Raw genomic sequence first — 25,265 nt, 5'->3', positions numbered from 1 at the left:
GGCCGTTTGGCTATTTAGGTTCTGCATTCTTCGAATAAACTTTAGAGGCTGGTATAGCATTTTATACATTGTCATCTATTGTATTTTAACATTCAGAAAGTTGGACAAAACAAGCACCTTATTTTACCAGTTCTGGTTGAGGAAGTTTAATACAACATGGCTTGGTTAACAATTCAATGAGAGATAACAGTAAGCCATGAACACACACACACACACACAAACCGGCTTGTTCAAATGGCACTTCTAATCTACACATTGCTGATCCGTCAGAGCCTAGGTGCAGTGCTGATTACATTTGCTATCGGGACCACTGACACTATATACAAACATACTGCAATAACATGACACAATCCCAGAGTATCAATCCTGCGTGTCATTCCAGAGTAAACAAACCTGCTTGCACCAGTTAATTATAATGCAGATTGTGGGCACTTAGATAAAGGGAATTCTTATTAATGGAGACATTTTCCTTATTAGGTCAAAACTGATGTCCTGATACATGGGATGAAACTTGTAATGTGGGAAATGAAGTTCAGCTTTCTGTAGAAATTGGTGAGAATTAAAGAGCTGCTTTGCGCACACTGCTCTTTCCATTTTGTCGGTTGCTAATATAATGAATTATAGGACAATGCTGAAGACAGCCCTCCCTTAGGGCTACGCAGTTGTTTTGCTTTGAGGAGATGTCTCCAGTGAACCCTGACTGGAAGACGCTCTGTCTCCATTACCTGGTGGGACTGGCTTGGGCGGAAACACCTGAAAGCGTCTCGTCAGCCAATTCCCATGTTTTCTTTGGGGTCAAAAGCAGGACGTGTTGGAAGGTGCCGGTATAGTTAGCAGAGTTTCTCTACCATCTCCACCTTTAACTGCAGATAAATCTACCCTATGCAACTTGATTAGTGAATTACTGCCAAATTGCTTTTATTTCATGCTTTTGATTGTAATATGCACATATAAATATGTCCCATTTCATGCATTTCGAAACTCAGCTCACTCATGTACCTACCTGATTAATACGCCTACATTATTAGGATGGCAACAATTTGCATTGCTTTAAGATCTCAGCTATAGAGATTAACCATTCCAGTGACCTCAATTTACATATGGTGTATACTATTTTAATTGTGCCAATGGTAGATCTCAAGAGACCATATGAGTAAATGGTTTAAACAAATAGTGACAAGGCAAAATGACTTTTATCACCACCCCTACTGGAAACAAGCAAGATCCATACACTCAATACACAATATAGCTTTTTAAATGGAACACTTATTGGGCTATAGATCTGGCTGGTTAAATAAATCATTCTTTAAAAAAAAAAAAAAAAGCCTCTGTTTTTATTGGTCAATTTAAAGAGCTTGCATTGGCTGGAATTGCTCCTAGATGCTTGAATTTAAGAAAGATTCTTATCCTGTTACTTTTGAAAAGAACAGACATAGAAGTTCATCTCAGCTGGTTTGTCCATCCAACTATTTCATATTTACTGTAATAATGCTTTTCACAATCACAGCATCATTTAAAAGCACGTGCTAACAGTTACATTATAAATTAAGGCAATCCCTGTATCATTATTATGCCTTTTTTAAATATATGCGTGAGCTCTAATATCTCCATCAGTGTTGTATGTACATTAAAATCAATTTCTGAGCAAATTACTGAAATTCAATAGCATGTAAACAAGGGGAGGTTTGAAGTGTAGCTTTAATTAAGACTGCTTTCATTTATATACCCTGCGCCAAATGACCAAACAGGCATGGCAGAATCCGTGACTTTGTAAACTTGAAGCTAAAAGATACAAGGCTTACACAACACAATTAACACATATACAGATGCTTACCCACTAAAGCTTGAGCCCACTGCTACAAATGACTTCAAGGCACGAAGTGCATTACTACTACTGTTTATGCATACTGGTACAGAAAGTATTCTTATATTCTTATTGCTCTATGCAAGACATTTATCAGCTATACATCACAGGTGAAATGTAAACCGCTTCAGATTTCATATAAACCTCAGACAATATTCCCCTACTTTATCAATGTAGATATTACGCTGTTCTACTGTGACAGGTTTACAGTCACTGAGGTTAAACGAGAGGCAATTGCTAAGCAATATATTACCTGCTACAGCAGGCTCAGTTAAATGGGCTTAGGTTATAAATATTAGTAATCAGTTTAAAAAACACAAAGCTACAATGCAGAACTAATAATCAATTAATCATGAACCGTCCCTTCGTTCACCTTAACTGGCTGTGGTATACAGCTAATACTAAAGGAATGCAACTTGTAAAGGGAAAATGCATTTCTTAAAAGTGACAGTATATTCAAAAACCTAAATGTATTTTCAAGGTAATCAACATTTTCATATTACCGGACACTATGGCTCAAATAGATTCACGATTTCCCTATTTTATATCTTAACAGAAACAAACAAAATAATGAATACTTGTAACCTATATGTACAAGTATAAAGTTCAAAATATGTTGTTAATCCACAAGAATGTATTAAGGTAAAAAGACATAAATATCACAAATGCTAGGTAGGTCAAGTCAATAAGAAAAAGGTGCTATAAGAGTTTCCTAAGTATTAAGTTTGAGCATTGTTCAGGGTGCAAAGTCAGCTAAGCTTTTAATCTATATGAATTTTATGAAAAACACATTTTATGAAAATAACATCCTTTTTACAAGTGTATCAAACAGCAATCTCAAGTCATGCAACAGCTTAGATCACCTTTTTGCTGAATAAACAGAGCTTCTATTGTAAAATATATCTCGAGAAATTAAAATCAAACAGTGAGGATTGTGTTAGTGCTCCTCTGAAGGACGCACACAAAGCATTGAATACGTTGTCAGCCATAAAATAAAACTACTAAAATTGAAACACCCCATAATTACACACAGGAGGACAATCAAGCAATCCCTTTGTTTAAAAACAGCATTATCACTTCTTGATAGGTGTCATCCTTGAATTTGAGAAGGATTTTTTTTCTACAGCAGCAGTGCAAAATGGTAGAGCGACTTCACAATCCCCTTGTATATTATTGATAAAATCAATAATTTACACACAGTAGTAGCCCATACAACAGGAAAGTCTCACAGCTGAGGTGAGGCTGACCACTAGCCTTTTTATAAAAACATTTTTGTACATTCATGGCCTTTAAAAGCCAGTAAGTACTTCTCACAGCAGGGTGAGGGAAGTGAATGACAGGGAATATTTTACAGTCCTGCTTTCCGCATTGCAGAACCAAGACCTGGCGACTAGCAGATTGGGGTACTGCATTAATGAAAGAAAATGTATTTTGCTTTTACAAGAGCGTTGCATTTTAGTGTGAAAGTACAAGAACAGAGCGAGTCCGAAAATGTAAGTTTCATGCTTCGTAACAGCTGAACCAAATGCACCTCAAAAACTCAATGAAACACTTTATAAATGGTCTTCCGTGTCTCTGGAAACTAGAATTTAGTGCCAATTAAAATACAGTCAGTGGGGAAACTTCTGTACTTTATTTTATGTGCAGGTCCAATTTAGGCATTTAATTATTCCCACTTGGACATTTTTGAGAACTATAAAATGAGAAAAACACAGCATTGTCAAAACTCAAAGAAAGTGTGTGTAAGTACAAGGTTGTCGGGGGAGGGGAGCCAGTGTTATTTATTTGAAAACTTGTTAATCCAAAGAGATGTCTTGGCGATGACAAATGCAGAGAGGCGCTGAAACATTATGACCCAGGAAGTGCAAACACACATAAAAGGTTGTCTATCAAAAGGTCACTTTGAATATGCCCCTCTTCAGCTTGCATTTTCACAGGCTTATTTAGCAGTCACCCGTAAAGCAACGTCTTAGTTCAGAAACTGATGGTACAATGATAAGACAAAATAAACAAAAAAAGGGATTGCTGTGAAACACTTTAAAAGAAGGATAACATGTTAGCAAGAACTTCTTGTATTGTGGAATATACTGTACCGATCCCTCATTAAAACAGGCATGATGCAAAATTTGTCATTCATTTTGGGTTGCAATCATAAAGGTTTCAATGTGCTAATAAACACTCTTAAGCCCATGAATATCTCAGCATGCTAATGCCTCTATGAATACATCTCTTTGTGTAAAAAGCCACTGAACACCGAACCATTGTATGCACAAATTTTTTTTTTTTTTAAATGCTGTGACGGTCACCATCTTTGAAGATTTATCGAGCGTTGAGGTGATAATGGCAGTCTCTGCCAAAGTTTCATATGCATATACACTGCCAACTGGAGTCCCCCCCTATATCTGTAAGTTACCTTACAGTCTCAACAGTGGATGTAAACGTTACGGTGTGCACTCAATAATTACTTACATGGCTCCTTTGAAGCAGTTGGTGCTGAAAAGGAATGTCAGGTAGACTGTATGTTTCACAGTTCAGTTAAAGATTCATTAAGGTTGTTAGACAAGTCTTTGATTCTGTCCCACTGGGGGTAACACGATACAGGACCCTCGGATGTGGTAATGTCTTAAATAGAAATAACTACAGCAGGTGACACTGAAGTCACAAAGTGACTCGAGGAAGATGATGCAATGAGCTTGGTTCAACCCAATGACAAACTGCGCATCCGATCACTCACTTTCCATTTCAAGATGTTTTCAACTTTTTTTTTTTTTTCTTGTAGTGACAGGCAACAAAATTGATTAAGCTCAGCCCTGGGAACTGACACTAAAGCACGCTGCCTTCTATTTGTTGATTACTATTGATTTTCTTTGATACTTCATTTAAAAATCAATAGCAGGGAAGAAAAATAGGCATGGTTTACACATACTTTAACATACTATTGTACACTAGAGGAGGCTCCAGTTTTGGCAGCCTGCTGGCAGCCAATTATGTGAAAAGCTCTTAACAGGTGAAAGCAAGGGCTCCAGATCGATTTTCAGTTTTCTCCCCCAATCACAGAAAGTGGCTATAAATTAAGCTCATCAGTGTTATTTTTAAGACAACCATGAAGCAAATAACTGTATGCTTTTCCTCAGCTTGTTATATGTAATGCCCTTCCTTTCTTTGTTGAAAAGCACACAAGATGGGATGGACGCGTTACCTGGAGTTCATCCGAGCTCGAAGCTTCTTCGCTTTCTTCCTCGCTTTCTGTTTCTCCTCTCCGTCTTTCAGCGTCTCCACCGGGACAGAGCTATCAGTCACAATGTCCACAATGTACTTCTTTAAGGAAAGGTGTTCCTAAATGGAGATGTTTAAAACAAATTAGAAATACGTTCCGCCTTATTTTACTTTTATTATTATGAGGATTTCCACGCTATCAAAATCTAATAACATCATTCAATTACTGGATGCTTTAATGCTTTATTTTTAAAACTAGAAAAATAAAGATATATGCACAAACATGCAGTTAAAACCCCACTTAATACAAATGCAACCAACCATGATCTCATCAAAGATGACCTCTGTCAAATTACACCTTCAACCCATGAAAGGTAGGTATGTTTGCAGAACTCTTCCCCTTATAAGAGACTGGAATCTGAAACTATTGTTTTTCTGTCTTTAGTCTCTGTGCAATGGTACAATTTTAACCCAGATAACCTGAGTTTTGTATTTCTTATTAAAAAAAAAAAGACAAAAAAAACAGTAAATCTTACCGTAGGTCATATTTTGAAGCAAATGCTAAGGCACATTTTCAGAGATGACTAAAACAGTTTTAGTGGAATAAAACGTGCACAAAACAATAATTGAAGCTTTTTCTTGCGATATCTATACTGTTTAATTCTGTTCCATTTCCCTGTCTCCAAAATAGCGCTCTACATGTCTTTCTAAAACATTACTTGTTGATACTGTGCATCCATGCATATATAAAGAAACTTTAACATGATCATAAAATGACCTTTCCAAGTTTCAAGGCCAGCAGTCTATTGCTTTGCACAATTACAGCACTTCAAACAAAGTGTGTCTTTTTGTCATTTTTCTTATTGCTGTGAACAGCTTCATTGCACCCAGCTAATCAGTATCTAAAGAGACAACAACTTCCAGAGGAATTTGCCATTGAGTAGTGCACCAACTAGTGATGGCTTCCGGTTCCAAATAAGGCTTTGTCATTTCAAATGAAAAGCTTATTGTGGAGGAATGATGTGGCAAACATGTCAAGCACAACCACCCTGCTGTTTTTTTACTATACCTTTTCATACAAGCTTCACCAAAACAGTGTAGGAATTTGTGTGAGATAGGTGTGATATCTGCAAAGCTGTTCAAAATGGATTTTAAAATTGAAAATAAACACTATAGTAATAGATAATCCGACCTAATTTATATATGAAGGTATACAACAAGATCTAATTTATATATAAAGGTTAATGGCAAACAGTCATTATCATTGCATCATTATAATATTATAGTTCTGCCAATCTCTCACTACTCACTGTTAAATGCTATTAAAACAAGTGCAACAGGTGGGTGCAACGCATTGGTTTTGCTTTTTAAACAGAGGACATAAAGTTTACCTTGTACAATTCACTTTATGTCCTGGCTGAGCAAATTCATGCTAACAAGCTTAGCATTGTTTGAAGGGGGTTGATTCTCTGGCTGGTGTCATGCCTGACTGCTCTAGTCTTTCACAGATTTTATACCAGGTATCCATTCCCATCTGGATCAGCTGGATACAGAATGGCAAGCACCTGAGCTATAAAAACAATCTGTACATGCTTTCAAAATGTATAACATATCAGAAAATAGGCAACGTGCCATCTCAGTAAAATGACATATTTCAGTGTATTTCTGTTTGTCCATCCAGCTGAGAGAGTGGATAGCACAGCGACGAGACCCTATGATCAAGGAGATGATATGGGCTGGAATATACTGGGTCAATAAAATGACAAAAAAAACATTTATAAAAAATGTGGCAACAGCAAGATCCACTGTTTATTACAGAATTGATCTGGACATATTGCACCCAGAAGGAGGCTGTGTGGTCCAGTGGTTAAAGAAAAGGGCTTGTAACCAGGAGGTCCCCGGTTCAAATCCCACCTCAGCCACTGACTCACTGTGTGACCCTGAGCAAGTCACTTAACCTCCTTGTGCTCCGTCTTTCGGGTGAGACGTAGTTGTAAGTGACTCTGCAGCTGATGCACAGTTCACACACCCTAGTCTCTGTAAGTAGCCTTGGATAAAGGAGTCTGCTAAATAAACAAATAATAATAAGGTTTGGGAGAAGTAAGGCAAGTGAACCAACCCCCAAACGAGACACCCAGTGAATAACGACTAACGATTTACCTTTGGGGCGATTGTCGTTTTCTGTCCACTGACAAAATTATTGCAAATGAACACCTTCCTTGGCATTTCAGTTCAGTCTGTTTGGGTGTGGGTGGTGGGGATGAAACGTAACCAGTCTATCTACCTGCAGGTGTAGAATACAGGGCTGTGCTTATCAGGACTACAATCTGCCCAGCAATGCCCCTTCTTGTTCCAAGTGACAGCAGAAACTAAACACGGCTAATCCCTGCCTCTGAAATATATACTACCTGAAAGACGGCTAACCAGTCATCTTCAGAAACAAGGAGCAGCCAACCAGCTGTCCGCCCTTGCCGCCCTGTGACAATCACAAACACTGTCCTCATGAGGACAAGGCAGGATGATGAATGAGGAAGCAGCCAGCGTCCCGCTACCGACTCTCATCCCCCTCTCTGATCTAATCTGGGGTTTAATAGACGACTCAAATAGCACTACAAAGTTCAACGAGCTTATTCATTTATCAGCCCACAAGGGCCTGCAGAGCTGGGAGCTGTCAGGCGCACAACAAGAGAAAGAATGCTGTGCTGCCAAAGTGGAGATCCCGGGCTCAAGGTGTTTCTCAGCGTTCTCACCTTTCATGTGCAGCAGGCTGGATTAATATAATAAAAAAAAAAAAAAAAAAAAAAAAAACTGCGGCTGTAACGCCTTCTGTTGCAACAAATAGGAAGACAAAAATGCCCTGAAGATAGACTGGAGAAATCAAAAGTGTGCTCCCCAGCTTAAAGCTGAAGTTCCATCCAAAGGACTTTGAAATACATTAAAAAAAAAAATAAAAAAATACAATGTTTTAGACTTTCCCAACACAGAAATGATTCACTGTATAGGAACTACAAGAGAACTGAAAAGTAAAATGAGAGGGATTTACTTAAACTAAAGATCGTGTATGTTTAAAAACAAACATTTTGTTAAACAGTACATGCATGAGGGAGTCTTGTCTATAGAAACAGCAGATGTCTCTGCTTCATGTAGCCTTCAGAAACACAGGAATGACGAGTATACCTGTTTATATCTGGCAGCCAATACTTGTGCATGAAGGGTTAATCTAAACTGTATTAAATCAAAATGAACCTTTTACTTGAAAGGACATATACATATTATTAAAAAATGGTTTGTCACACATGAATTATTGTTCAAATATTAAAGCCATCTTAAAACAAGTTTCATTTTTTTCTTTTTAAATCAATAAACTCGACATGGTTTTGTATAGTTTATGCATACACTTTTATGAGCTTTATGAGCTATACTTCTATTAAAATATTATTGACACTGCAGTGCCAAAATAAACGTTAGAAGAAAAAAAAGTATTATTATTGGCTAGAAGTGTTATGTAGTTTACAGGCCATTTTCTACACTGGCTATTCTAGTGCACTCCAAGGAATAATCAAATGCATCCCGGTCCACAATGCTACTTCATCCAGCCCAGCCTGACCTGACCTGACCCGACAGATGCTCTGCAATCTTCCTAAAAGGGGCAACACTTATCTTGTTTACTGTTTACCTAGACGGGATTATTTCTGTAGCACCTTTAAAAAAAATAAGCCTGAACAATGGCTGTCTTGGGGCCTTATAAACTGCGTTAAAAGGATTAGGTTTGTCCAAACCTTTTTCCTAAAAGATGATATATAAGAAGAATCTTCCTGACCAGATAATATACAGTACACAACATCTGTTAGAAAGCTGACACCACAGCGACTACAGCCCAGATGTCAATACTATTAGTATCAGAAGAGCTGTTTGCTACAAGAGGTACATTTTAATGTTGTTTAGTTCTGTATTCCATTACTAAGGAAAATATATTGCTATTTTTGAATTCTTGAATTCTCTCAAGGCAAGAAACTTACTTGTCTTTAAATTACAACTTCTGATACTGCTACATAACTAATGGCTGCAACTTTAATATTTTCGCAGAAGAAAAGATTTATTGAACAGCTTCAAATTTATTCAGTAATCTGACTAACTATGTAATATGTAACTTTTGTAAAAGCTGAGAATTCAAGAAAAAAAACATCCCCAACTGTTTGGGATTAATGGCGCTTTTGCAGGAAAAAGACAAAAGGACACAAAGAGGGTAGCCCGGGGCCGAAGAGGCTGACAATAACACTGTCTGCTTTTTGTCAGGGTAATATGAGAGACTATTTAAAATATCACACCTATGGTGGCAGTAAAACTGTCATTTTATTATCTCATTATGTCAAAATGATATGTTCACCTATCTTCTCTCTTTTGTTTCCTCACTCTGCTACAAAGGGCTCTCAAGCTGGCTTCACCAGTTATGGGAAATGATAGATTTGATGCCCCTTCTATATATAATAGGATACGGCAAGGCACAGTTCAAAGGATATGCCAGTGATGGACAGCGTGGAGAGACTGCAGTGGCAACCTGCTTACATAGTCACAGAAGGCTTCATTACTCATTATTTAAACATAACTTTTACATTATTAATATTCACTTCATATAATAGTAAATGGAAAGTATATTTAAGCTGTTTCTAAACTATCAAGTATTATAAGGGCTATTGCATATTTCTGTGGGGTTTTTTTCTCTTACATTAATACACAATAGGGTTAAAAGGCCAACTCCACACCTGCCTGCCCCACACAGCTTCTGACCTTACACCATCAACTCCCAGCTAACCTGACTGAAGCACAAACCCACTACCTTCTACACTGAAGTCTAGCCACATGACTACTGTATTCCACTAACATTTTAAACTACATTAACCATTATACATTAAATGTGTGAAACTTCAACAACTAAAACAGACTCCGCATTTGACACAACAATTGCCACCAGTAGCTGTGTTAATTGGCAGTGGATTTAAAGGTCAATCTCAGAACCGGTTTTAAAATTAATTTAAATTCTGTTTTCTGTTCTTTGCAGAGCTCCCCAATTTATATAAATAAGGTAGAGGATTTAATAAAATACACTAGATCTAAATATACCCACACGCTACAGATTAATATTGCAGAATGAGTGTTTTTTTAAAGCCACTGTCCTGGCTTAGGAATTGGTCTAATGCATGCAGCATACAGAGCGTCTGACCACTTCCATGGAATGGATTTTGTGTTGGGAAGTAAGACCTGCCCTGTGAGATGACTGAGTACCCATGAGCCAGCGGAGTGAGTGGGTGGGAACGGTTCAAGGGTTCTGCTCACACCCCGGGAATTTCAATTTAGTCTTCTATTACAACTGCAATTTATGAATGTGACCTTTAACTTGTGCCTGACCTGGATATGGAACCCCTCACACCCCCCACTTCATCAAGTGATGGCTACCTGATTCCTTGCAGCCCTTAAATGAAATGCCCTCACTTCAAAAATAAAAATGTGTCAAAGAGCACAAGAGGGAAGGAGCTGGAGTGTCAGCTTTGAGAGGTCAGTGATCATTTCTTTGTATGAGGCTAGAGGTGAACAATAAAGAATCCAATATGTCAAACACAAGGGGTCACGGGCATAGCATATATAATATTAAAACAGGACAGAAGACAAGCAATAACTGTAAGTACCAAATACATATTGCAAAGCTACGCATTCACATAAGCTGCTGTATTCTCCAGAGGCACATCCAATACTGCTCATAATAATCTGGGTTTCTATTACAAGCCTTCAAAAATGCCTGGGATCTTCAGTTGCCAAATAGCCTATAAAAAGTGAAGAACTAGGTTATGAATTCTGTATAGTTGAGCCAAACACCTCCATATCTAAAATCGTTAAAAATTAGCCATTATATTTAAATACATTTAAATTGTAGGAAGAACCGAAAATGCATGATTTTAATTTAGCTGTTTATTCACAAAATTTCCAAAACTTCCTTTAAATGGTTCATTCTTATAGGCACGATCATCTCATATGTCTGCTTTGGGCAGTGTATCACCAGCATGTGAAAGTGTCTTGCCACAAATACCGCTGTTTATTATTTAGGCCAGCAGAAAAGAGACTGAAGAACTGACATAATGAATTAAAGTGGAAGTGGAAGGCATTAGAGATTGCACATGGAAGAGGTTAGAATGAAGAAGGTATGGAGGTCAAAAGGTGAGGCATATAACACAGCAGTTGTCAAAAGTACAGGAGGGCTGTGATATGGCTAATCTCCTATTGCAAGCAGGACCGTGAAAGCTTCTCTCTGCAATTAGCGTACCACTTCCTCGTCTGAGAGCTCCCTGCCCTGGATGCTGCTGCTGTCTCTCACTGCCTGCTGGTGCCCCTTCCCTTTGATGTGGCTGAACAGGTACACCTCAGAGGTGATCTGCAATCAGAGAAGGAGAACAGGAACAGTTGGTAGAGCTGGCTCTATGGGTAAGAACATATGACCACGAGCAGGTGTGATGGCTCAATACATCAGTGCTATGCTACTGGCAGTCATCAAGGCAATTCATATGAAAGGGTGGCAGATCTCAATATATTTACAACTGTTCAAATGGGACCCTCGCTGGTATTTACGTATTTTCTCACGTGCAGGGTTAGATGTTTGACTGTCATTTTTGTTATGAATCAAACATTGGCAGTATTAGGATCAATTGTGCAATGATAGGCCAAATGGCCTGCTCATGTTCATAAACTGTAAGTTCTTTAGTTGCTTTAGATATTTGCCTATTTTTTTTATGTATACAAAAATACATACTAATAATATAGAACTAAGTAAAGTATTGCAGTTCTGGTCAACAGTGTGTCTTATCCAAATAATGAACCCCAGATAACTAGTGGCTGACAGATCCGGTTGTGAAGTTTGACAGCACTCTTACCATGGTCCTGTCTGTACTAGATCAGTGACCTTCTGATGAGCCATGCATTTCATCTTTCTCTCATACAGTTTGATAATATTGCTAGTAAAAGGTGATGGATTGACAGCATGTGTGACAGCACACCTCTTTCCCCCTACAGATCAATTAAACTGCCCAGCTGGTCCCCCTAATGGGCAGAATACCTGATCGGTAGCACTACCCTGTTTAATGGTTCGAGCAGTTTAAACTCTGTGTTCATTAAAACCTCTGGGCTTCTTTTTCAGCAACAGCTACCAAACTTGTCATGTGTTGTCATTATGAGAAGGGAAACTAACCTCACAAAACAAAGTTCACTATTCCATGCAGGACCTTGATAGGCTACAGTAACTATGCAGATTCCTGTTGAGCTTACTTACAGCTAGAAACAAACAAATAATATAATTCCATAATACCAAGATTTTTAGTATCACAAAGTGTTCTCCAATAGAAAAGGCACATTATGAAAAAAAATAAAAATAATAATTGATACAGTCTTTGTGGGGCCTGTCCATGCCACAGTAACCAATACACTGGCTATTCTCTTCTCTTGAGGTGAAACCAAAAGCATGCTGTCTTTTCTTCATCATCTGTGTTGGTAATACTCCAACAGAAATCTTGTAGTGCAATCTTTCAGTTTGAACTTTATCCAGGCCCTGTGGTGATACGTATTGGGTCTGTGACCCTTCATTCGAACAGAACTTGATACCTAAGGCCTGAATCACTGCAACCTGGCACATTTAAATTGTTCCTTTATGGCTTTATTGTCTGGATAACCCTGGTCTGTAAATGAACTGTTGCAGCTTGACTATTAATACCTCCTGGTGGCCGAGAGCCCTATAAATGTCACTTTTCTCTCATGTCCTCGGAGGAGTACTGCCCTCGGGGTTTAAGAAGGGGTAAACATCTGTACAACTGTCATCTTCTTTAAATTTGATTTAGAGTTGTTTTAATTGGAACCAGCAATAATTACTCAGGGAGACTGAGTTCCTGGAGTTTAGAATAGTTTGCTTTCTACATATTTGTTTAAACCAATATCTATGACTGCAATGTCACTACTACTGACAATGCTAAGGAGTGGACAAGTCATATAATCATGAATTTATTTGGTTTCCATTGGTGCTCCGACCCAAGAACAGCATTCCCTTTGAATAAAAAGCTATGCAGCTCTATGGTAATATGTTTTGGTTAAATAATTACCAATAATATTTTGCTTGAAGGTTTGCCCTGGGCTACATGGATCAATATTGATTATACACAGCAGTCTCTTAGTCTGTACCGGGCTCATCCCCAAGGTTTTATTTGATCTTTCTTGATTTTTACAAGGTTTTACTTCTACTTTGTTCCACTCCAGTGTTTTTTAGTGTTCACTGAAACCAGACTTTAAAAGGCTTTGCAAGGGCACTTTGGCAGGAGGCCCTTAACATCTTCACTGGCATCAGAATTCCTTCCTCAGCTCAGTCCTGAAGGTGTAAATGATCTCTCTGAAGCCTTTTTTTCTTTATCTATCGTTATCTTCCTTTTTCTGTGACCAAATACATCCTTTCTTGGAGCTACATTTCTTTGATTGCTATATTTAGTATAAACCATTATATTAAAAAAAACAGCACCTGCAGCATAAATAGTTATTTAAATCTTTAATGTATTTTATGTTAGTTGATTTAAGCCAATGTATGCATTTCAAATTCTGTTGTAAGCTTTTCTCTCTTCAGAGTACTACCTTCCCCATAGCTTTTCATATAGAACAGTCGCCCAATTATAATAGGCAACTGTAAACAATTGTAATTATTGTTATTCCTACAATGCTTTCTTAACTCTGTATAACATGCATTTCCAGTCATTCCTGTAATTCTTTATTCAACACTTATAAAGTGGATATAAAGCGTATAGAAAACTGTAAGAAAATGTACACTACAAATTACAGTTTTAAACTGTAATCAGTCTAAAAATAACCAAATATTAAATATTCTTGCTTTGTAATCAACCCACATGTTCCAGTCTTTTGTTTTGCATAAAACAAAACTGTGTATGCCGTTTGTCAAGACTTGAAACACGTATTTAAAAATGTAGGGAGTTTTATTCTGGCTTTTTCTTTCTGAATTTTGACCAGGAAGATCTATGGGGTTCGGATTAGTGTCTGTATCAGGGAGAAGAGAAGGTAAAAAACAACAACCTCAAGCTGGCCAATATCATTAAACGGAGTGCTTGCTGCTGACCTAAGGATGATCACTTGAGTCGAATGCTGGCCAAGGGCAAAAAACACTGAGAAAGGTCACAATCTCCAAGGTGCTTCTTTCTGCTTGTTCTGAAAGAAGCATGTTCCAGATAATTGGATGCTTTCAGATGGGTTTCCTTCTGCTTTATTAAGAATAACCATCTAAACATTAAACGTACTTGTGTTTAACAGTTCATGTTTTAAATGTAAATGTTACGTGTTGTATTTTGCAATGCAGATGCATACTTCACTTATCAAGATAATTTGTTTAGTTGTGTCCCAGAGCACCTGCCACCATTTGGCTTTAGCGCTTTTAAACTGGTTCCTACACACCTCCTGCCTGCTCGCACTTCAGTCTTTCACAGGAAGGCTTGCTGATCGCCACAGTGTATGGTACCCAAAAGCTATGTCATGGACAGGAAGACTACAAAGAATACAGTAACAAAAGAGAGGAAAGCCAGTAAAGCAGTACGTATTGAATAATTGTGGGTTGTACCTAAAGACGGCTTCTCTCTTACCGTCACATTACAGAGGGAACACTGTTTTTTGCGCTCATAAGGTGTGAGCTTGGGTGCGTAGTCAGTATTGGCGTGTCTTCCACTGCTCAGCTCTGCAGCCTTTTCTTTCCTCTGTTCAATCTGTTCCATGTGCCTGCGGCTGCTTTCGTCATGCTGAATTGAAAAAGGAGGATACATCTTTTTTTTTCTTTTTTTTTTTTTAAATAAAAACATTTGTAAAGAGGTAGCATTTTCATATTCTGACCTATACAGGTATGTATCCTCTTCAGTTACATCAAGGTCTGGAGGTATCTTCAGATAATCACATCTAAACAATGTCATTTTAATAATAACCTGCCTGACACGAAGGAGGGTGAGATCTGAGCTAATGAGGCTACTTAAGTTAGTGGACAGCTGCTGAAGACTATAACATGTGCTTTAAAGAGTAAATCAATCCCATTAAATCAATGTACTGTTCAATGGTACTAGTACTGCTACACGGTAGCCTTTTAAAATCATTGCCATGTCCTGGCTGACACAGCAGCTCAATGACATGCACCAGGGCTTCAGACGGTGCGAGTCTGTATTGATAAGTAGCAATAGTAGCAGTGCAGTTTAGAAGGATGTTTGTCTCCTTGAATTTAATGTTCACCTTCCTATTGACACACTATATTGCTTATGCATGCACCTTTTGCTGTATCTTTTTCTGCAGTTCCTCCATGGCTTCCTGTTGAGCTGCACTCAGGGCAGCAAGTCGCTCCTCTCGATCTCTAGAAGAGAAGAATACAGAAGACACATTTAACCAGACTATAAAAGCATTATATTAACATATTTCCTCCTTAAGAGTCTGCAACGTAAAAAATGCATGTGCTCGTATGTATATGAATGTGTATGTCTACTATTTTCATCAAGTATCAGGTCAGCCGATACGGTCTCAGAAATAACAATTTGAAGAAAAAAACCTCTGAGAATCTATCCCCCCCCATTTGTTTTCATGAGATCAGGCTATACATTCTTGGAACATTATGACATACTGAACAAGTATTTTAAATATCTTTCAATCACCAGACTACTTCTTAATAGGCATAGGTCTCAAATGGGCAGAAACACCCTCCTCTCCCTCAAGATGTTCCGATATAGAGCTGGTCTGGAAAGAGGTGTAGCCTGTGCCAGCAGACTCATTTCAAACCGAGTAAACTCAAAGTAAAAAAAAAAAAATCGACAATTTCCTAATGAAAAAGAGCCTTGGTTAACCACTACTGTTTGTCTGGTAATGCTGCCACATTACACAATTCTCAAAAGCAAAACAAACAAACAAAAAAAAGATCAGTGAGCTGCCTGGCTGCCTGTCAAGGCCACAGACCTGGCTCTTTCCCGTGCCGCATCCTCCCGCGCCCGCTCTCTCTCCTGTCTCTGCAGTTCGATTCGAGCTTCCTGCTCTTTCCTCCTTATCAATAACTCTTCCACCCGGGCCTGCCGTTCGGCTTCAAGGGCTCGTTTGCGCTCCTGCCAAAACAAAATATCTTCAGCAGTGCCCCCAGTACTGTGTCCTGCTCTCAAATGTATGTAGCCATGGTTCATAGATAGTTTGAACTATGCCACAAGCAGGGAGAAAAAGCCTGTTTTACATGAAGTAAGTTTCATTTTTTTTTTGTCCCTTGACTACTGTAAAATATGTCCCAGTTCCCAGGGCAGTGATAATTATTTTCCAGTGGGGTCTAGTAAGCCAAGTTTTCAGCACCTTGTCAATGGAACTTAGCCTCCCATCCATTAAAAGGACAAGCTGGCCAGTTTACAGCTCAGTCCCTGTCCCTTTTAGGAGGTGATCATTTGTGACCACAGTGACACCTACTGCTAGAAACATAACAGCTCGAGATGAGGGCTCTCCAATGACCATGGCAGGAGCCCGCTGCCACTAAAATATATGCAATGCATTTCTCCAGCATTTGCTCTAAAGAGAGATTATTAATTAAACAACATGAGAAATTGGCCACCAAACCTTATATCAGTAATCTGGAAACTGGCCAAAATCTGGACATTTAAAAACAGTTAAATCTATACAAAAAAAAAAAAAAAAAAAAGCAGCTTTTTAAACAACAATGCTTCTCTCTGCCTAGGGCATGTACAGTGGCATGTAACATTATATATTTGTAACATCTGTTTATTTAAAATATCTATTAAGGTAATAATGACCCAGTGAGAATTACAGGGTGACCCGTCAGCAGCTGCGGCAATACATTAAGACGACCATCAAACACACAGTATCAGAGGAAATATAGTACAGTAGTCTGATGCTAAATAAGTTCATCTTAAAGTACACTGGAGAAGGGATTGCTAAACTATAAAAACAAGAAGGTATAATGCTCCTATTAAATACCAGTGAATAATGCAATTCCCCTGCGGTACAAAACAACTCGTCTTCGGTTTTCATCACAAGGCCTTTTTTTTATGTGCTTCTGTTATAAATGTTAAAGTATTAAAACAGGCTTTAGCTCCATTTCTGGATTTAAAAACACAATATTGTGAACCACAGCAGAACAACACAATGTATGGGCTTCACTCTGGTGGGTTACGATTTAATACCATTTTGGAATTACCAAAAACACATGGCAAGCTGCACTGGATCTATACCTGCACAGCCTCATCGCGCGCCTGCTTGTCCTCCTGTCTCCGCTGGCGTTCCTCCTGCAGCTCGTTCAGCCTCTGTTCGTACTCTTTCAGCTTGGCCAGCACATCATGCCTTTTGTTCTGTGCTTCAAGAGTGTTTATAAAAGCAATCTCATTCACCTGCAGAGATACAGAAATGGAAAAGGTCACCAAGTCTGTTAGATGGGCAAGTGAAGAGGATCAAATACGGCACATTAAAGAAACACTGCTAATCGTTTAGACTTGTGCAACTGCTTTCAATTCCCCAAAGAAATGCGCATGAACGTCCACTTCTGGGTCAGTGAAGAATGTGCAGCTCAAATGTGTAAAATCTTTTCAAGGAGAAAACCAACTATATAGGCACCAAGGAAAACATTGTAAATACACTACATCTAGTTCAGATGAAAGAATTTAAGAAGTTACCAACAAAATCTCAAATTTGAAATGACGGAAACCTCTTACTACAGATGTTTTGCATTAACTTACATCAGCTAAGTTATGCGAATGTCTACCTATCAAGCCACAAAAAGAGAAACCGCAAAACCTGGGAGTCCAGAAGCCTGATGCAAGGTCTCAGGGAGCCGCCAGATTTTCTGCTCTGCTAACTGACTGGAACACATTAACAGCCAGGATTTCTCAGTTCAATGACTAGCAACCAGAATGGGAATACGAACAGGCATGCTGGGGCTAGCAACCAATGATACAGCTTTACTGCATCATACCTCAAAGCAGCTTTTGCAGTCCCACTTGAAACCAATTAACTTTGACCTTTAGGAGGCCCTAGAGCAAAGTTAAATTCAAAAGGTGGGGTGCAAACAAGGATAGAAAACATCTGCCCTGCAAGAAGACATGTCAATTCATTAATATATATGAAGCATGCATGTCATCATAAAACAGTTATGAAGGTTTAAGAAAATGCGTTAATTACGCAAGAAAATATTTTCATTAACACAAAGGTGGGTTAGCAGCATATCCACTGGTAAAAATGGCCATCCAGATACTTCCTGTGCTAAAACACGACCCTTTACTTTAACCTTTTAAGCCACATCAATAGACTAAAATGACAAACTAGCAGCTACTACAAAACAGCAACACCCTTGAAAGGAGGGTGCGGTATTGAGTGATTACAGGGAATGGAACCCAATTAAATATTGATCCTGTTATTTTCTCACCTTAGCGTCTTCCTCTTGTGCCTTTTTAACGATGGCCTGTAACTGCAGCTCTCGTTTAAACTCTGCATGAAGCAATTTCTCATCCATCATCTTCCGTCTCTGATCCAAGAGCTCCTCCTTCCACTTCCTGACCTCCTTCTCCTGAGGAAGAGAGCAGAACAGGGCAGGGTCAGCACGCTGCAGCCATTCCACAGGTACTCTCATTTCATCAGGTTTATTTTTTCCAAAGACTTGAGTTGGAAACTTCACAAAACTACCACAGAATTGTCACCAGTTGGAAACTTCACAAAACTACCACAGAATTGTCACCGGTCACCTTTGGAGGCATTCTCAAAAAGAAAGGTCAATGCTTGGATAGGCAGCAGTTAAACTGTCCCCTCACCTCTTAATTGTCATTGTCATAAAAAGTTGCTGTTTATTTATGAAATAGAGCCATGTTATCAAATGACAAATGTACTCACCCTTTCTAACAACTTCTGCAGTTTGTGAGTTTGTTCTTCTCTTAGTTTTTTTCGGAGCTGCTGCGCCTTTAGCTGCTTTTCTTCGTGTTTCCTTTTAGATTCCGCTATTGTCCTGTCAACAAATATTGAATATATTTACAAGCCTTATAGCATTGTGTTAAAAGAAACAACAAAACCTTCTCCAACTTTCAGAGGAGAGGGCATTCAGCTATGGCAGTGGGTCATTATGGACGCTGCTTTCCTAAGAAATGTTGTTCATGGAAGTCGTTATTTGCCGTCTTTTAATAAAATGGGAATTGGCAAATAATTTATAAAAAATTACAAGCATATGAGATGCACACCAAGGCCAGAAGATCACTACACGGCTGTGCCACAGTAGACTCTGCATACATGGTGCAGTATTAGCTAGGGGTGTCTTGTCCTGTTACGTCACATGTCATGAAAACTTATTCCTCGTCTAAAACTAGCAAGTGTTGTCGCAGTGCATTTAACTCTCTGTGCTCATGAGAACTCCCTACAGGTAGAAAGTACTAGTTGTCATCACAGCATGTGTTAATCATTTTTATAATACAATGAACATAAAATATCACAAACAGCATCCATTTCCAGGGGCTGTTTTTGACATGCTACATGGCTGATTTTTGGGTTAAGTCATGATGCAACCTTTGCTTTAAGCTTTTCCTCCCATAAAAACTGTCACCACAAAGAAAAACAAATTCTGAATGCTAAGTTAAGGCCTACTATGTATACGTCATTTATAGCTTTGAAACATTACAACTGAGGACTAAGCAATTCTGGGAAACTACCGTACAAAGTTATAGCTCTCCTGTGAGGTCTGAAAGGTTCAGAAGGCAGTATTCCTGCCAATAAGCAGACATTCTGAAAGTCCTAAGATCCCAGTTTTAGACCTGCTACACTTGCTAATCCAGCACACTCCACACAGCTAGAAGAGGGCACAAGAAGCAGCAGCTGTAGGTGCAATTGCAGGGCTGCTACCATCCTGCCTCTCTCAACATGTCTTTGTGTGCAGCATTGGGGTTTGTTTTTCTTAAAACAAGATGGAATGGATTTAATATTTAATATTAAAGGCAGAGGCTCACCTTTTCCGTGAAGGGGAGGAGAGCTTCTCATGCATGTGAATCCCATGGCCAGGAGGGCGGGCTGGTTCTTCCTCCACTATATCCCCCCAGGAAGTGCTCTGCCGCCATGGCTCTCGGGCTAAAGACAAGGAAATCCAATGCAACATCAACACAATGCAACAAAATGTGAACATCTTTTAGCCTTTATTATTGTTTGGGGAAGAGGATCAAGTTTGTTTCTGCATTGTGGAACGGAACAAAATGCTTTACAAATAACAAACGATAACAGGAGACATTTCTAAAAGGTGGTAAAAAATACCTTCATAATCAGCCAAGACTTCATTCCAATCCAAGGACAGGCCACAGATACTTCCACTGCCTATGCTAGCCTGTAACAACAGAAAAGAGAGTGAAAAATGGAATGCAATCAGTTCAGATGACACAATATCATTTTTACAGTCCCAGCAAAATTCTTATTTTCCCCACAGAGCACCAAAATGAAGTCTTCTCAATACTAAATTACCAAACTGGTTGAGCCTCACAAGAATCTGCTCTTTCATTAAACACAATCCCATTTTCCAAATTGAAAGAATGAAGGTTAAGATTTTTTGAAAAGACCAGGCGAGGAATTCCATCGAACACGTTTCCTTTGACGATCAAATTCTCATTTTCTCCAAAAGACAGGCAGATGTACTTACAGAGAAGTCGCCCTCACTGTCAGCCTCCAGGTTGTAGTCATTGTTCTCCTCAGCCTGGATCTCCCTCGTCAGCTGCTCCTCTTCAGCAATAGCGCTGGCGATGGCTTCCTCGTTTGCCTTCTCCAGCCGGTCTGCCAGCTCTTCCTTCTTTGCTAAAACTTCTGCCATGGATTGGGTCTGAAATTGTTTTTTTTTTAATAAAATATTGAGTGTTGGCAATGCTGCAATTACAGATAAAAATGTCCACGTGCTTGCATGATATACAAATTCCACACTGTCAAGCCTTCTTGCTTTGTTGATAGATGATTTATTTATGTATAAAAAAGTATATTTGTTTTAGAATATTGTTATATACTCTACTGGGTCAGACATGCATCAATACTTATTCCCTTATAAACACTAAAAACAAAACAAAACTGAACACTTACATTCACCAAAATACAAACCTACTTAAAACAGTTTGTTCTCATACTGAACAATACACATAAAATAAACCTTTATCTACTTCACCAGTTAAGTCTACAACAAACACATTAAAATGGAATGAATTCGTTTGAAGGAAAATCTAAAACTAAGAATCCTACTTTATCTGTAAGGTAAACACTTAGCAACACTCCAAAAAAACATCCCAAAAATGTCCGTTGGCTGCCGAGATGGAATGAGAAAACCCAAAGAACAGTTAGAAAAGTTAGAGGCAGCTGAGCTCAGAACTACAGATGGCGGCCAGTATAATGTACCAGGATGGACATTACATATAAATTTGAGCCACTCCATGCACTACTGTGAGCTTAAGCCAGTGTGAGTAATTAGGATCAAATTCCTAAGCAATTTCAATCCATGGCATACTACACTGCATTTGAATCTGATATCAAGCCAACTCTTTTTTTTTTTTGCACAACCGAAACAATAACGGAATGAATGACTTAACAATAGAACAATAGTTCTTTAAGGAGAGTGCTATGCAATGTAACTAATGAAGGAAATGTGAATGACCTTTCTCTCAACACCATGGCTGTTCATCTAACAAGCACCACTGTGGAGTCTAAACACTGCAATACTTATCTAAAGCCACCCAGAGAGGTGTCTCGGCCACTAGAACACAAACCAAAATCCCTGTTTGATCTTGGTTTAGATAACACTCCCGTACGACCATTAAAAAGCCATTTATCTCACTATTTTAAGCAGGCCTTCATATTCAAGCCCAAGTGCTGCCAGATAAACTTTGATGCTAGCCATAAAGTTGGAGGGACCATCGCTGGTTAACTCATGAAATGCTGATCATTATTAAAAACAGCAGTAAGCATCTGAAGTGTAAACTGCTTATAGAAGAAAAAACAAGCGTCTAATTAACTTATTCAGATTCTAGAGGTAGAGGTCAAAAAGTGAGGTATAGGTCAAAAAGTAACTGGAACAGGACCCAATAAACAATACAGACCTGAGAAAAATCGATTCCTCTTTAGTATACAGTTTTCCACCTGTTCATGAAAAACTTTAGTAGCTTTCAACATGAGGCAACTGGTTTAAAGGCAGGAAAAAAATAACAAAAAACATTTTTAGACGCAATTAGACCGAGGGGGAAAAAAAAAAAGAAACTCTGGAAAGTGAAAAATGATATCTGGAAATGATCATGAACAGCAGTCAGCTCAGTGTCATATGGCTTGCAAGGAACCGAGTCCTTCAATTAAAAAACTGAAAGCTCCAGACCCCAGCTTCACTAAACCCCCTCAGATACTACTGGAAACTGGAATTGACATTTTACATGATGTGAATGTTTCATATTAGTTTAAATAAGATACAGCAGTCACTATATTACAAATGGGACTTAACTACAATACCACGACTACCAAATGCCAAGCTCTCTAAATGTAAAAAAAAAAAAATGTGAACGAATTCAGTAATTAGTAGATAATATGTCTGAAGGGGAAAAGGTTGAACAAATAGCTTATTTAAAAAAAAATCTTTGAATGGCACAAACTAAATACAGCAAGTAACATTTTAATTATACAGAAAACTAGTCTCTCCTTGTGAACAATACAGCAAAGGCAGGAAACAGCAACTGCCTGTGTTGTAACCCCAGCTTACCAATCTATAAAGTGTAATTTACATCTGGGACTGGAAATTTAAGACAAGGTCCCCTCATCTGGTACGAAACCTCTTCTCCAGCAGCATACCCAACCTACGGATACTTGTAATCCCCACAGACAATGACAGCCGTGCCTGTCAGTTCTACAGAGCTACTGTCAAATCGTCTTTGAAAATGTGGCTCTCAACTTTCTGGGCATGCTATATAAAACCCACACACACAGAATCATTTATAATACCCAACTGAAAACATATGCTAACATTGTGATCTTTTTTTAAATATAGCTGGAAAAAATCTACATTACGTTATTAAGTTGTTTTTTTTTTGACAATGTGTTAGTTATCCAATAGAGAACTGAAAATTTTTTATTCACTTTGTTTAGGCAGTGGAATCCCAGTGGGACATCTTCCCAATCTCTCAGCACTCACATTTGAAAGCTCTGTGGGGTCTAGTTCACTCTCCAGTTTCACTGTTTCAATTGGAGTCTGGTTTGTACCAGATGCTGCAGGAGCCACTTCGACCCTCAGTCCCTCTGAAGGACAGACAGCGTCTGTGTGAACCTCTGGAGTTTCTGCCCAGGGCTCCCTGGAAATCTCCTGCAAGGGCAAGCTGCCAGACTTCTCTGAATCCTCGGGACTGTCTGCTGTGAACTAATGTAACACAATCCTTAATCAACCAAATGCACCAAGGGCATTCTTTAAAATATTGATATTGATTTTTGTTAAAAACCAAGCACATAGAACAAGAAATTAAAAGAAAATAAACATTTCACCGCTTGTATCTGATAAATGGACTGTAAACATCGGTCACATGACAATACAAAGAAAGGGAGTTTAATAATACACCAGGCTATTCTAGATAATAAAAAAAAATAAAAAAATAAAAGCAAGATTATAATATTTTATAAAACCGTTTTGACGAGCAATTCCACGAGACAAGAGAATGCTCAAGACAGTTTTAGGGGTCAGTTTTATAATATAAATGATTCTAATGAAGGCCACCAAGTGGCAGTGTTTTAACAGAGCAAAAATAGTGGGTCTACAATGCAGTCATGTGGTGTCAAATATTAAACACAGCAACACACGGTACAATTACGGCAGCTGGAACAGTAACAAGCTGAAAACAGTGTTTTACAGGGTTGCCTAAACTGGGTGTCTCTCCACATTGATTGTATGCTATGTGGCCTCAGACTTACATAAATCTCACAAAGTAACTAGTACCTGCATTGTGTCCTTTGTCTGGGTGTCTGGTTTCTCTTCTGTAAGTTCTGCGGTTCTCGGTTTTTCCAGATCCAGCTGTTCTCTGTCTGGGTATACTTGTGCAGGACCCCGTTGTGTATTTTCCTTATCGCTGTCATCCTTTGGGCTCTGGGGAGCTGGGGCTGCAGTCATCTTGGCTACCATAACAGCAGATCTGGGCCTCGCTGGTCTTCCACGCTGCACGGTTTCCCAGCCTTCTGCGTCTTTTTTACCTGCGTTAAAATAAACAAAAAAAGAAAAAACATTATTAGAAACTCACACAGGTACGTCAGTCTGATTGAAAAATCACGATAGTGACAAAACACAGTCCCAGACTTTCCAGCAGTATTAAAATGGTCTCATAATAAACATCTGATTCACTTGAAATACTGACAGATTTTAAACAAAAAAAAGCAGGGCACGATATAAGGACTAAGGAAAGGTTTGAATTATAAAAATATGAATTAAATGGAATGAAATGTTTTTTTTCCTTAATTATTATTTTTTTCTTTCATTAAACCCCTCTGGATCTAACCATAGCTTTAGTGCAATGGGACAGATTAAGTATCAAACCAGTAAAACAAACCAGTTCATGCATCTGGTGCTGCATGGCACTGCAAATCAGCAGGTGGGATCCAAGAAGCTTATTCAGTTTACAGGCCTGTGTGAAGTCCCCTTTTCAGAGTATCTGGCATGTAGTTAAACTGAATATGGCTCCTTGGATTTAGCCTGGGTAATCTCACTTGATTGTATGACTTGGCTACGACTTTAGGAATAATGAAAAGCAAGAAAACATTTAATAAAAAAGCAACATCATACAATTATGCATCTCAATATCCCCTTCGGTCTATTTTATTTTTTATAGAAATTTTAAAAGTCTGTGAAAACTCTATGGAGTTTGAGAAGATGCCTTATAATATGCATTATAAAATCGATACCTAGATAGTAAACTTAATATGGTACAATTATGCACGCAGCGATTGAAGGGGATATTTTCATTGCATTGCTATGCCAATTGGACCTTACCACTCTGAATTGTCAAATTTACGTGTGGGAGTCAGAGTCAAGCTCAAAGGCCACAGACTCACTGGTTCTTGCATGCGGACTGACGCTGCTTTTTAACTGTGTTAAAGAAGTGTGTGGATTTTGTTTTTGTGGTGG

General features: G+C 38.6%; 1 protein-coding gene across 4 annotated transcripts in view; it reads right to left on the bottom strand.

The window, feature by feature from the left end:
• The window catches only part of LOC117429196 (S phase cyclin A-associated protein in the endoplasmic reticulum-like), a 96,448-nt gene that overhangs the window by 48,031 nt on the left and 23,152 nt on the right, over positions 1 to 25,265 (bottom strand). For 3 of the 4 annotated variants that reach the window (XM_058998843.1, XM_058998844.1, XM_058998846.1), the window contains exons 8-20: positions 24,087 to 24,337; positions 23,295 to 23,516; positions 20,784 to 20,960; positions 20,405 to 20,474; positions 20,107 to 20,224; positions 19,007 to 19,118; positions 18,546 to 18,686; positions 17,359 to 17,514; positions 16,091 to 16,233; positions 15,416 to 15,497; positions 14,749 to 14,901; positions 11,397 to 11,504; positions 5,064 to 5,200 (exon numbers count right to left, since the gene is read on the bottom strand). In XM_058998843.1, coding sequence (XP_058854826.1) covers positions 5,064 to 5,200; positions 11,397 to 11,504; positions 14,749 to 14,901; positions 15,416 to 15,497; positions 16,091 to 16,233; positions 17,359 to 17,514; positions 18,546 to 18,686; positions 19,007 to 19,118; positions 20,107 to 20,224; positions 20,405 to 20,474; positions 20,784 to 20,960; positions 23,295 to 23,516; positions 24,087 to 24,337 — 1,870 coding nt within the window. The remainder of the gene's footprint in view (positions 1 to 5,063; positions 5,201 to 11,396; positions 11,505 to 14,748; positions 14,902 to 15,415; positions 15,498 to 16,090; positions 16,234 to 17,358; positions 17,515 to 18,545; positions 18,687 to 19,006; positions 19,119 to 20,106; positions 20,225 to 20,404; positions 20,475 to 20,783; positions 20,961 to 23,294; positions 23,517 to 24,086; positions 24,338 to 25,265) is intronic. The other variant, XM_058998845.1, reaches the window with a different exon arrangement.

The sequence above is a fragment of the Acipenser ruthenus genome, chromosome 24 (genome assembly GCF_902713425.1).
Source record: "Acipenser ruthenus chromosome 24, fAciRut3.2 maternal haplotype, whole genome shotgun sequence".
In the NCBI taxonomy this organism is placed as follows: Eukaryota; Metazoa; Chordata; class Actinopteri; order Acipenseriformes; family Acipenseridae; genus Acipenser; species Acipenser ruthenus.
This window is presented reverse-complemented; position numbering and strand designations above follow the sequence as displayed.